Raw genomic sequence first — 14,630 nt, forward strand, 5'->3', positions numbered from 1 at the left:
GAACAACCAAGGTTGAAACCCCACCTCCTGCTTTTGTACCCTTGACCAAGGTACCTGTCTTGAGTTTGGTACAGTTAAAAATTACCCAGCTCTATGGATGGGTAAAATATTGCCAGTAGCTTAAAACAAAAGTCGTTTTGGAGAAAAGTGTCAGACGAATAAATATAAAGAGTGGCGACTTCTTTACAAGGGCTCTGCTCGGATTCATGCGGTATTTTTAGTTGTGGCCTCCGTGCTGGGGACCGTGGAGATGGCTGGTGAGGTTCCTGGAGGAGTGGAGGACCTGGGATCTTTTGTAAGAGTTCACATGTCACAACTGGCGGAGAGCCGGTGGCGTACAGCCCAAAAGAGCTATTTAACGTCTGCTCGCAGGGCGACGGGAGGCTTGATTGGCAGGGAGCAGAAAGTGCCGTTTGATCATGTGTCCTAACAAGCCATTCCAGCTCATGTCTCCTCAGCCCAAACCGCTTGCCATTACCTATTCAAACAAAAGTGTCAGAGCGGAGAGCAGAGCGCGGAGCTGTGGCCGGCTGCCTGTCTGGCCCCAACCCACACACACAGGCAGAGAGACACACACACACACTCACACTCACACTCACCCTGGCATGCACTCAAACTGGCACACGTGCGAGCGTGGCTGAGCGAACATACACTCGCTCACAGGTAAAGTGCACACGCATACACACACACGCACCCCCACATACGCACAAGCACGCACACCCGTACAGCTTCTGATTAAACACCTCGCTTTCCTTCAGAAGGCAGGTTGTCAGAATCAAAGGTAGAGAGAATTGAGCCGACGTTATTAAAGAAAGAGGAGAACAGGGAGAGAGAGGAGAGGAAAGGGGAAAGAGGGAGCGAGAAGAAAAAACCCAGGAGTTGAGTGATGTTTGGCCAGTATGTACCGCCTGAGGGATTCGTGGACTGACAAGGAAGGCGAGGGAAGAGCTAAGTGTTTGAATCGTGCCTCAAAATGTACAGGTTCACCTCGGCCAGCAGCCAAGAAGGTTAAAAAAGGGTCTCCAGCTTCATTGCATATGCATCAAGTCAAGGGCTTATAAAACAGATCATTATAACAAAGATTCCTATTAATTAGGGGGCAGAACACAGAGCCAGGCGACAGGGCAGCTGGAGACAGGCAAGCAGAGCCATCTCTGTTGCATTATTTGCACAAGAAGCCTTTTAACTAAAAGCAGAAGCAGGGGAAGGGGTGCGTCATTTACTGTACTAAACCCCATCGTTGCCAAACGTTGCGGCAAACACGAAAAAGCTGGCCATTTTATTGGATCATTTTTCCTCCCACACAAAAAAATGCAGATTATATTCAAAGAAAATGTGTTTTGCGTGAAGGGGAATGCCTCTTGTCTTTTGCACGCGGATGCTGACCAAGCGCGACACCCAGGTCACAGTCAAGCACTTTTCACCACTAATCAGCCCAGTGGTTTAAGCCTGGTCCTTCACCCCAGGAAAAGATGCACCAGACATGTAGATTCACCACGGGGGGGCTGAAACATGATCTTACCACGGGAATAAGTGGCTATGTGCCTAAACTACAATGGATTACGCCGTTACAGGTAAAACTGTCGGAGGGGTGAGTATCCTCACCTGAGGATAAAGAGCGAGGTCCACTGTGGTCTTTTTAAAGTGTTCTTCCTCTACTAGTAATAGCAAAAGCAGATCTGACAGGAGAGGGGGTGCAGAATACAGGTGGGCTGTGAGAGCATTCACTCTCAGACACATGTACTCATACACACTCCAACTGGAAAATCACCAGTTATGATCTGATCCTTCAGCCTCAGTGGACTATAGCTTGAGCAGGCCCAGCGTTGCCGCCTATGAATGGCCAAAGCCTGCATCACCTCATAGGAGACATCTGCCAGGCAAAAGAGCAGTTTGGGTAGCTGCCTGGAAAAGAAACCCACTGCTGTCAAAACCTGGGTCATGTGGGAATTTCAACTGAGATGCCTTGTTCCCAGGTACACACTCAAGTTGCATTCACACGCATGCATCCCTTGAGAATAAGGGAATTCACTCGCTGTCTTGGGAACACTCACATTCAAGGGCTCTGAGATTTATCTGGAAAGATGCTACTGATATTGGATGTAGGGGGCATTCAGAAACAAATGCAGTTATAATTCTAGTGTGACATTATGCCACTGCAAATTACAGTACATCAGATTACATTAATAGGATAATTAATATAGTCCAACCCTTGTAAGCAACTTAAGCCTAATAATGTGCCTCCCAGGAAGAAAAAACAAGAAATTAAAAACGCCACATTGTTCATGACAATCTGTATGTCTCTATTGGGAAAACAGCCTTATTCCTTCTGACAAAAACAGGGGAAAGTCATGTTAAATCTCACATAGACTCATCAAGGGTGTCACTCAAACGGAGTGGAATCACTACGTACTGAGAGCTCCCGCAAACCGACGTCACGTCTGATCTGATCAGGACTTCAAACCGAGGACAGGAGCACATTGCAGCAGGAAAACAGTGCTGCGACCATGCCTGGCTAGCCCCCACACCCCCTGCTTTCCTCCTGTAATGGCACCAAGTCTGAATTCCTGCCACATTTCTGCCTGAAACATGTAATGCTGTAATTCAGACTAGCCAGGGTATAAGCGTGGATTAGAAGATAACAAGCTTTTACCAGCAGCCAGAACAACTCCTGGCAATATAAGAATGCTGACTAACTTGGCAGAGGGAGACTTCCACAGATGCCCAGGCACTGTGAGGCAGTGGACTCTTACTGGGGCTTGCCTTTCCAGACTCAGTCGCCTATGGCATTTGACTATCAAATTACAAACATTGAGAGAAAAGGAAAAAGCTTTAGGTTAATTGTGTTTTCATCCTTCGTGGCCAGACAGACAATGTGCATTGTATGCCAAAGTGCATAAACCATATGACATGCCAGTCAAAAATATTACAGAGCCTTCAACAGGGCCCGAGAAATATACTGTGAAAATTGATGACACACAAACAAGTTAACGGGTGAATGAATCTATCCCCCAATTCAGCAGAATCGGAAAGCAGGAAAACCTTCCCAGAGTTTGTTCAGCCTTCCATTCTATTGACTATTGCATTAGTACATTACATAAAGTAAAGCTAATTGCCAGTGAACGAAAAACGTTCACCTTGGAATTTTACGACGGATTATAAAATTTTTGCTTAATACTGGTGTTTTTTTACGCTGACAGGCACTGTCCAGACAGCTCTCGATAAATAATAAATTTACGTCACATAGTAAATAAGAAGTGGACACAATCGTTAGGCATTGCAGCGGCAGGACCTAATAGAGCTTTTACAGCTAAGGTGACCATTCAGCGAAATTCAGGCCCTGGTGCTGGGAGGACGTTTTCATTCATTAGAGCAGTTGCAAGCACTTAAAGCCCTTTAAGGACCTGTTAAGGAAAAGCCAGGGAGCCAGGCCAGGCCTACTCATAACTAAGGAACCTGGTTCAGCCAGGGAGCATGTGGAGGACTGCTTGGTTTAACCAAACTGGCTACCAACCCCTAATATATTTTGCTCTGTTTGATCACCAGAATGGCACATTTTAGCACATTTTTAGCACATTTCATCTAGTGTGCAGCTCTATTAATGCAGGAAGGACAGGAATGAAGTGTAAAATTTGCCGTTTAAGAAGAAAGCCACAAGGTTACATCCCTACAATCGGATGTGATTCAAACACTGACCAGTTACAACCAGCCAGCCATCTTTTTTTCTTGTTTTTCACGGTCATTTTAAGTTATAGTAATGCCTTCTGCATCGGAATGCACAATGACTGCACATCCAGACAACCTCATTCCAGCATACCGCCAAAAGTTAAGGCAAGAGTTACACATCTTGCCTGGGAAAAAATAAAATGTTGCTGAGAATATGAATACCGAAGCAAAGTTCCATACTGGGAAAGATATTAAACCTCCTGTAGTAAAGCAGATGGGATACAAGGAAAGCTTCTTCTGGTTTATGGCCCTAGACTTGTGAATATCGATGGGAGAGGTGGTGACACATAGATGTCGTCAGAAAGGGGCAGCATGATACACAAATGCTCTAAATACTGTTTCCCCTTGCAGAATGAATGAGGATTTATTCTTAGCCTGCCTGCTTTAACGCGTTGTTAATCTGGTTACTACATTACGTCAAGAGGTTTGCTCCCCTCTCAAGCATATTGCAGGCTACACAATGGAGCTGAACATTTTTGCACTGTGCTGATCTAACTGCCCAAGCCTGATGAATTGCTCATGATGCTGCAGTCAGTCATACGTGTGCTGAATTTGGTTTTCATATGCACTGAAAAGAGACGGTGCTGAAATGCAGAGATCAATAAATAGATTAAAGATTTTGTGTCCTGTCCATTTCACTCAAAATAAAGCCACTACCATCAAACTGATCCCGAGCTGAAGCTAAAACGTACAAGGCGATTTAATTATCATGCAATGATAAAGTAAAATGTATATAACAATCAGACTTATGACAGAAATCTAAAGCAAAACACACTGTGTGTAATAGTTGTCCTATGCTCAGAGTGCAGCGAGATAATCTTTCCCAAACTAATCTGTATATTCGTGCCCAGTGTTTTGTCTCCTGTGGTGAACCTGATCATCCCATCGCAATGAGCTGCCGCAAGTGAAGCCTGGAAGATTACACTAACAGGTCTGTGATACTCTTTCCTCTTTAAGCAAATTAAGCAAATTAATCACATGTTGCCAGTCACTGGTTTCAAAGCAACAACCTGATGTTTTTGCCACACGATGGGAGACGGTGCTTCAGCGAGAGGTGGGGAGTGACCTGAAATGTGAGGAATGTAAATATACATGGGGGAGGAGTGGAGTAGTACCAGTGTACCAAAGAACCTACAGTGCAAAGACAGCGAATGCACCTCCACACACCTAAAGTGAATAGAATATTATTTCCTCCCTTGTATTACTATAGTATTAATATTACTTTGCTTTTCAGCCAATCATTTGTCTAAAGTTTACAAATTTACAGGAGATATATTTATTATATTTTATATTTAATATTTTTAAGTAATTGAAGATGAATAAATTGATGAAAAATACATCAGAGGAAGATTTCCAGGATTACACCTGACAACCTTCAGATTGCACATCTGCTTAATTAACCACTATGCCACCCATAACATGTACACTATAAGACGTAAATTGGCTTTACAATACAGCTTGACAATTATCATGCAACCATACATGACCCTCTCAGGTTGGGTAACTGTGACATGACTCTACACAGCAAGCATTAACCATGCAGGGTCCTCAACTAATGTCACCTATAGTGGCATGAGCAGATGGTGAAACATAACAGCAAAGGATAGTGTTGATCTGAGACAACAGTAAAAAGTCAGGGTAGATTAGAGATAGCTGTTAAGATCATGATTAGCTTGCTGATATTTTTAGGTCGCCTAACCTTCCTTTCACATAAGCTGCATTGTAAAGGCAGCGGCTTTGCAGCACTATTTATCTTCCTAATGGGTTAATCCTACTGTCCACATGTCAGATGAGTTCAAGGAATCATGCATCCAAAGTTCTGAAACCCCAACTGGGGTAGGAAACAGGGAATCCTTGACAAATCACATCTACCCAGTGTTATACCCTTACGGACTGATGGCTTCTCGATAAACCTCAGAGGGCAAGCATATTTTTTATGATGTGCGCTAATCACAAATCGCCAAGACGACACGCTGTTCCCTTGAGGACAATAAACCTTGGTGCTGTGTTGCGGAAGGGTCTCCACTTTGATCTTTGGGGGGCCTCTTGTCGTGGCCCTCAACCCCATTTTGTACCTGATTTCCTGCAACAGGGGAGCCCGTTCCAGCGGCATAGAGCCGGTGGTCATGAGCCTGACTGCAGCTCTGTTATTAAGGGGAGATTGGAACAGCTGTACGGCGCTCTGAAGCACCCTCTTCTGCCTCGGCTGACATACGGCCCCCGGATTACAAGCTGCACTTGACCATTTAAATTACCGCAACAACCAGCCGTGCCATCTGGGCCTTATTACCATACTGCCCACTCCCCCACCCCCGTAAACCCCTCTCCATTGCAAAGGTCTCCAACGAGCTCACCATCTTTTGCAAACCAGAAAAGGAGGCAAGAACTAAGATGACACACAGTTGTCTGCTCGTCTGCATCTAAACCTGAATTACTGGGCGACATAAAACTTGTTCTTAAATAGCAAGCAGTTGGCAGCGACGGGCCTGGGCACAAGTAGGGTGGGCAGACAAGATTAGCGGAAGGTGGGGGGAGGGGTTGCTGGCACCGGGGCTCAAGACTGCAGAATCTGTAGTGTCAGACTCAGCAAGATAAACGACACCGTTTGTAAAAGGAAACGGACAGAGTGGCAGCAGCGCTTTCCATTGACCTCACTGGAGTTTAATGTTGCTCAGTGGAAGGTGATACAACGCAACACAAGGTAAACACTAATCTCCACAAATGTAAAGGCCAATCAAAAAAAATATATAATTTTCGGAGGAAAGTCCAATTCAAAATCTAGTAAATATTCTTATACAGATTAATGCATAAGGTGTGAAGTATGAAATTCTGAAGTGTGAATGTATACACAAATGAACAAATTATTTTTATTTTGCTACCCTCCATTGCCTTGAAAACCAATTGGGTGGTCGCTATGGGTCAGATTTGACTCTATAGCATCATCAGCAACAACAACCCTTAAATCATATTCATTTTTCTACCGAGCCATACACTTAAAAATGAAAAATAAAACAGAATGGCCCTCATCTTTACAAAAATTGCATCACAAGATGTAAAATTCAATTTCCAAAAAAGTAGGAACTTTTTCTCAGTAGGATTAATTGATGGTATTTCATATTATTAAAGTAAAGCAGAAATGTGAAGTGTTAAATGTTAACTCCCAAAACTGATAATTTATTGGAGAGATTTTGGTTGGCGTGACCCTGCTCAGAACAACTGGTTATTGAAATTGGATGGAAGGATAGATTTTGATTGAATAAAACAGTGACTGAATTTCATTCACACCAGGACCTCAAAAAACACCACTGAGACGAAATTATTTTCAGCAAAAAGAGCAATAGTTAATTTGAAAAAATGTTCAGCTAAGTGTAATTTATTCTGCTGATGAACAGCTTAAACTAAAAGCTCCCAAGACAATCAGTGCAACCCATCGGTCCCGAGGGGGGCCATGCGTTCGATTCTACACGTTACACTCAAAGCACTAATTAAGAACCCAGTGACTGTTTTGGCTGCTGTTTTTGAATGTTTGTTTTCTGCGTGTTTTTCTCCCTGTCCTAATCGACAGTGGGCCGCATGAGAGCGTGGCAGCCAGGGGGTTGGGGGCAGGAGTCTGGATGGATCATAGTCCTAATGAGATTGGTTTGGAGCAAGAGTACCAGTGCCCTGCTAATGTGACTTGCAGTGACCACACATGGCAGGCCCAGTTCGGAGTACAATGCTGGTAAAATTGGTGTTTACTATGGAACCATGCAATAGGCTACATGGTCACCCAGATCTACCCTGCTACTGGGGGTGAGACCATTTTTAATGGACTGATTAAGCTGTACTTTGAAATACTGGCTCCAACAATATACCATAAAACACAACACTACCTCTGGTCCCCGAGGCATGCACTCTCACTGAACATGCATAAACATGTTGCGCACGAAATCAGAGGAGCAGCTGTATATCAATCCTGAAATTAACTCCAGGGTTCCGGGGAAGGGAGCAGAACACAGGAGGAGAACCATTTCATAGGAAAGATCAGTGGACACCCGCTTTAGAGAGGAAGCTTTTGTCTTATGATTTAAGGCTTTCGAGAAACTCCTCAAGGAGTTATGGAATTAAACACTCACTTGAAAAGGCTGTATTTGAAGTTAGCACCTTTGTAATTACTAACGTTTCACTGCTTTTTTGTGATAAAATAACACATTGGCTTGGCACCCCTAACAGATATAAAAAGGAAATTCACTCATCACAAAATGACTCCCGTAATCACTGACAGTTATAGCTATAACTATGACCACCTGAAGAGACACTAATTTTACACTTTGCTCAAAGGGGAAGATGAATTTGGTCCTACTTCATGACTTTTGAAATTCTAAAAAGTAATAAAGAAACAAACATACCTCTAAGTAATGCATGTACCTCTACTTAGAATGCGTGTTTATTTGCCAATGTTAGTAATGAACCACATCTCCATAGTTATCAACAGGTTGTTGTAATTTTCTGTCTTTCCCCTGACAGAAGTATAGGACAAGTTCTATTCAGAATGTTTCCATACACTAATTGCAAACTGAGACAAATTTAATCAAATTCAAATCACAACTTGATTCAAAACACAGAGTGAATCGATGCTGGAATCTAAATAAACTCAGAGCACAGGTCTAAAGACACTTGTGTGTAATAATAAGAAAGCTTGTATATTGTCATCCAAAGCAACTGAGGCTCAGACTTGAGGCTATTGACTGGCTGTTTATTTTGTGAGCTCAGCCTTCAGAAGCAAATGTGCTCTGAAGTGTTTCCAGCACTGAAGAGTGCGAGGTCGACAACGTGGCGTAGATTTCCATGGTCAGAGGGTTTCGCCTGGCGTTGCCACAGGAGTCGCGTTGCGCCGGCCATTCACCTGCACACTGGACACAGTTCAGATCTAACTGAAAATCCCACCACGTCAGTTTTCCCAGGTTTGAGGTGCCACACACTCTAGGATGCAGCAGTTTGGCAAGTCAGAGCTGTTGCCTACACAGTGAGGACTCTGGGAAAGTGGTCCTCTGGTTTGGGTCGTCACATGGCTTTATCCTCATCTCATAATCTTCATTAAGTGATGTTAGGAGATGTGAAAGGATATGACTGGATGCAAGGGTACGTAAGTGGATGTGGCTGTACGCTAGCAGATGTGAGTATATGAGTGGATTTGAGTGGATTCCAGTGGATGCAAGTGGATCGGAGTAGATGAGAGTGCATGTGACTGGATAGGAGCAGACGTGACTGGATGTTGCTGGATGGGAGGGAACATATATACACTATCAGAACTGTGAGCACAGCACAACACTCATGAACCACCTTTTTTGCTGATGCTTTACACTTGTAACTATGTTTCAGGAACCATATGCCTACACTACTTAGCTCGAGATCACTTATCATGGAAGAGGTCCATAAGTTCTTGGGTATGGATAGGCAACGAGGGGCATGTCTCATACCGTCCTGCTCTGTCTTGGTCATCTCCTCCAGCTTCTTCTGCTTCAAAGAGTCCACCACATCGGCCAGGCTTCCCTTGCGGCGCTCGGGTGTGCCGAAAGCAGAGCTCCCCAGCATGTCCCCACGCTCGCGGGCCCCCTCCTCGGGCTTGTGCGGTGAGGTAGAGTTATTCCGGAACGAGTATAGGGAGCACACCTTATTGCTGTCAGACTCCTGCAAGAAAACACAGGAGGGAGACATAAAAATGATGACTTACATTTACCTGATACATTTTTCAAACCAATTTACAGTTTTTTTAGCAATGGGTAGTTTTACCGGAGCAATTTAGGATCAGTACATTGCTCATGGAGACTACAGCTACAGGTGGGAATTGAACCTGTAAGCTTTCAGGCCAAAGGTCTAACCAGTAGACTAGCAGCTGTCTCGGAAGGGCTTCGCATTGAACCCGTCTCTTCCATATTAAACGTGCTTCTATGTTGGTCTACCGGCTGTTTTTAAAGACTCAATTTCCCGAGTATTTCAGCCAATTGTCTTGCGGAAAAGAGATGTTTAAACAAAACAACTGCACTACCTTTCACAGAAGATTAGTCTTGGAAACCTAAGCAAATAGTCCCAGCAAATGAGGTATGGCAACATTTAGTTCTGTAATGACAAGACAGTACAGTCACGGTTGCACGGTGGAAGTCAACCCCTTTTTAAGGCTTAACACCTGTACTTCACAAGAGGGGAGGCAGGGGCCATTTTGCACAGGCCTTCAGGCCATGGGTTTAAGCACTGAGTGATCTGTTTGTTTTAAAAACAGGAGGCAAAAAATTCACAGAGGTCGTGGTAAACCGCCACATGCCTCGCTCTGCTGCTGTTGTTTCACTCTGTCCCACCTGTGTGTGGTTTTGGTCTTTAATCCACAGGGTTGGAGCTACAGTTGGCAGGCTGCTGCCTTTCACACTTCATGCTCCCATACCACCAATCAGGAGTAAGCACCACTAGGGAGAGAACAGGAAGGTTGTCTAGCACACCAGCACACTGCTGCTACCCGACATGTAGATATTCCGAAGAAGAGTCTAGCTGCCGATACCCAAACACCGGGCACCTACTGCGCCTCACTAAACCAAAGATTGCAACACACTGTTATACTTTTAGATGACTGCTTGCAGATTACACTATTCTCTAAGCAGAAAGGAGAAATTTGGCCCTTCTAACAGCATAAGCACTTACACAAAGTCTTTCAGTGGTTTATCAAGCTACAGCATGGTATGCACCTTGCAAGAAAACAGCAGTGCAGCCCGGGCTGAGAGCTCCATGTCATCAAGGCACAACTCAAGTGAGAAAAGCTCCTTCTAGGAGCCCCTAATCCCAACAGAGATGCAGGGATGTGCAGAAGTATGAGTTTCTCCCGTGTCGCAATCGGAAAGGCGTGTCTGCGCATGTACCACCCTCCCACCCACCTTTCTCGGCCCACCTGCCCCCTTACACCCCACCAGGAGCCTTGCCCGGCACCTCTGTGACCCTCCATGGCATCACGGCCGGGTCTCTGATTAAGCTGCAGGGGGTGGAGGGTGCTCGTGGGGACCGGAGAGGCGCTGGGTAAATCAGCTGGCCCAGGTTCAGGGCACAGTCCACTCAGACGCATGGCAGAGCACTGCAGTCAGACAATCAGCAGCGGTAGCAGTGTGGAACCCCCACCCTTGCCACCCCCGCCCCCAGCTCTCATGTCTCAAGATATCCTCCTCTTCCACACAGGCATCTTCAATATATACTGATATACTGCCTCCACATCTCTACTGGGACTGTCACTGCCTCAAAACCTCTCTCCTGGGATTGAGACTGTGTCTAAACCTCTCCAGTGGGAATGACAATGTCTCTTTACCTTTCCAATGGGACTGATAGTGCCTCTATGCCTCTCAGATGGGACTGAAATTGTCTTCATAGCCCAAATTGGGCTGGCACTGTCTATATGCCTTCCCCCAGGACTGATAATGTGTCTTGATGTCTTCAATGGGATTGACATTGTTTTCATATTTCCACTGGGACTGAGACTGTCTCTGTATGTCCCCAGTGAGATTGACATTGTCTCCATACCCCAAACGGGCCTGAGACTCTCTCTGTATGTCTCCAGTGGAAAGAAATTACCTCCATACCCCAGTCTGGTTGGCACCCCCAATATACTGAGTCTTCTCTGAGACTGATAGTCTGTCTAGACATCTGAGGTGGGATCGACACTGTCTCCTTACCTCTACTGGGACTGATACTACTCTGTAGATCTCTAATAAAATTCATACTGCCTCTATACTTCTCCAATGAGACTGATGTTTTACTGAAACCTGCACTGGCATTGCCACTGCATCTATCCTACCAGTGGGGCAGACTTTGAATACACTGGGATTGGTATCGATTTTACAATCCTCAGAGATGAAGTCTTTATCTCCAGTGGAATTTCAGTCACTGACCACATAAGTACCCTAGGACTAGTAAACTGCCTTGAAATTCATCATCCATGAAAAAGTGTTTTCTTCTCAATTAGCCTGTGCACAAAGTTAGGATGTCTTGAGACGATTCAATTGCTATTACAAGTGATAATGGACAAATGAATGTATAAGGAAAACAGTACTTCGGAGTCTTCCAGCGCTGCTCGGTGAAGTCTCAAGGGGAAAAAGAAAAGTTACTTCTACAGCCGTCCCACATTTAACATTTTTGTGACACTTGAGTCCGTCTAACAGAAGATTCATTCGGCAAAGTGGGACAACATTACAGGATGGCTTACGTCTGTGTGAAACAAGGCAAGGCAGAATAGGGCTAAGTGTAATGAGACCAGGGATTTGTATTTCCACTTGTGTCAACCAAAATCTTTCAAAAGAGAAAGAAGGGCGAATTCAAAGTTTGCCATGAATATTAAAATGCAATTTCATAAGACTTCCTTCATTATATGAAGAGGATGTTGAATGACCATGATCAGCAACAATACAAAAAAATAAGTACTTTCAAATATAGTATAAATTAATTTTCAATGCCTCTATAATCCAATCAGAGTCATTGAAAACACAGAGCACCTGAGCAATCTTTTGCCTCCTTGTCTTTACTCATTTACATATGAGACAGCGCTAAGAGGGTGCTTGCATCCACAAAAAGCATTTGAGGACAAAGGTGGTATGTCGTCACTTTTTTCCCAGAAGCCCCTGCAAGAAGGCACCAGCAAAAGACTCGTTTAGGGCATCACCCTTCTCTTTTTCATACAAGCGCATTGTCGGGAGGGTACGCAAACTATGCAGCACGGCAACGTTCTTGCAATGTTGCCGTGACCCGGCGAGTTATGCCCGCGGACAGCTCTGGTCCAGCTCTCCATTTCTAACAAAGAGCCGGCTTGTGATGCCTAATTAATTATAGCAGACACATGCTTATCAGACATGCAAGTGTCTGGAGGAAGAGGGCAGAAATCCCTAAGGCTTGGGGTGTTAGAAAGCCATCAGGGTATTTCATGAGATTTCCCTGGCCAGCCTTGAACAATAAATTGCTGTTAGGCCTGTGTCTGGGCCCGCTGCCTTCTGGGTGCACTGAAATTTCTAGCACAGGAATATTTGGGCAGGCTATGGGGACCGGGCCATCTTCGGACCCTCAAGGATTCCGTTCCACTTTTGCATTGTCTCTCTATTTATATACCGAGCAGTTTGGCTAATATGAAATGCAATTCAATATGTTGTTGTCCTCCTCTCCTTACAGTGTGAAGGATCTCAAGGCACTTCTGATGGCTCGGACTTCAAAGGCGGGGGGTTTGGCAGACCGCGGGTTCTTAAGTCTTCATTGAAATTGTTTGGAGGTCTCTGTTGTGTGTTCGTCCTTGGGAGGAGGATTCGTCAGTGCTGGGGTGTGGCAGTTTTTCACTACTTGGTCATGCGTGTGCCCATATGTGTGCGTGTGTGTGTGTGTGCGCGGTATTCATACTCCCCCCGAGTACAGCCTGTGGTTTGTGTGCGCGTGCTCCTGCTCACTCAACACCATGCCCCTGAGCGTGGTATTCTCAGAAAACCAGTCACAGGTTTTTACCAACACACATTTCCAAGGCCACCTCGGTCTGAACACAATGTCTGACTGTGGACCGCATTCTTTGACTGGATGACTATCATCACGCCATCAAAAACCTGTAAGTAATCCCAGCTATTTCCCCTAAAAACCAGCGTGGTTCACTGACAGTAGCAAAATAAATATGAAAAATAAAAAAATATCCAGTGGCTCACAGTCATGGTGGCTGCCCTGGGTGGCGAAGGCGAGTAACATTGAACAAGCCCCCTGCCCAGAAGGACAAGCAGAAAAGATCCCAGTATTACCCAACATTTAGTAAGACACCACACTCTGTCCTCCCTACTCATGCTCCTCAAACTTCCTTGAGACTTGACTTCTCACTTGCCAATTAATAAGTTAAAACTTTGTTCGATGCGAGACGGACGAGGGTGGCAAGCTGAGATGAAACAGACTTTTGTCCGAGATGATGAGAGGAAGGTGCGGAGGCATTGTTAGCACACAGAAGAGCCAAGCTGAGATGCCTGCAGCGATGCCAGCAGCACCTAACTCTACTGCAGCCTGAAGAATGCAACTAAAGAGAATATGGGTGGAATTTCAATTGTGTGTATGTGCGTAGGCACCAAGCAGAGTGAGCCCGAGCAGCCCCAAATGTGTGTGTGTGAGCTACTGTATATGTTTACATTTCTAGAAATGTGTTTGAGCATGTAGCATATGTGAACAAATGTATTGGTCACAAGGCAGAATTGGCTATTTTTCTTCTCATTTTAGAGGCTTTCCATCGTTCTGTCAATTCCTGATGGGACTATGGCACTGTTCTTGCTTGTGGCTGTGTCAACCACCATGTCCCTCCCTAATGGTAAAAATTCATATCAGAATGGTGTCTGGTACTTTCTGTAATCCTCGGAAAATATTCCTTGTGGACGTGGTACTTTTCCCTATTACACTTTTTTGGCATGCCGAAAATTTACTGAACTTGAGTGAAAACATTAGCGCTCCAGAATACACATTCCTCCCTCCAACATATATTAATCTGAATTGTGTTGTCATTTCAGGCCTTGATTACGTTAAAATTTTTACTCACGTGTCAATTGATGCCATTACGGCAGCTGTTTTATGGAAATCGGCTCGACTTAAGAGTAAGTTGGTGTACGTTTAGATCTGTGTGTCCTCACCATGCGCTGCTGGGCCGACACCATACCGTCCCAGTGGGACTCGGGTGGGATGCTGCTGATGTCAGGCAGCTCCTCGGGGTGGGTTTTGCCCTGCTGCAGGCCATGCAGGGTTAGATGGGGGCCACTGTGGGGGTCCATACTCTCTTCCTTCTCCCAGGGCAGGCGCTCTTGGCTCATGGTGTCCTCTCCATCAGCGGTGGGGGTGAACGGAGAGGTGACTTGCTTGGAAGACATTACTCTGTTGGGGGGCAAAAAGGAGGC

At 45.1% G+C, this 14,630-nt stretch overlaps 1 protein-coding gene across 7 annotated transcripts in view; it reads right to left on the reverse strand.

Moving 5' to 3' along the window:
- LOC108940348 (transcription factor SOX-6-like) overlaps positions 1-14,630 on the reverse strand; it is a 163,451-nt gene that overhangs the window by 91,171 nt on the left and 57,650 nt on the right. For all 7 annotated transcript variants that reach the window (XM_018762459.2, XM_018762503.2, XM_018762486.2 and 4 more), the window contains 2 exons: positions 14,370-14,607; positions 9,186-9,396 (listed from right to left, as the gene is read on the reverse strand). In XM_018762459.2, coding sequence (XP_018617975.1) covers positions 9,186-9,396; positions 14,370-14,603 — 445 coding nt within the window. In that variant the 5' untranslated portion in view covers positions 14,604-14,607. The remainder of the gene's footprint in view (positions 1-9,185; positions 9,397-14,369; positions 14,608-14,630) is intronic.

Source organism: Scleropages formosus, chromosome 2 (genome assembly GCF_900964775.1).
Source record: "Scleropages formosus chromosome 2, fSclFor1.1, whole genome shotgun sequence".
NCBI lineage: Eukaryota > Metazoa > Chordata > Actinopteri > Osteoglossiformes > Osteoglossidae > Scleropages > Scleropages formosus.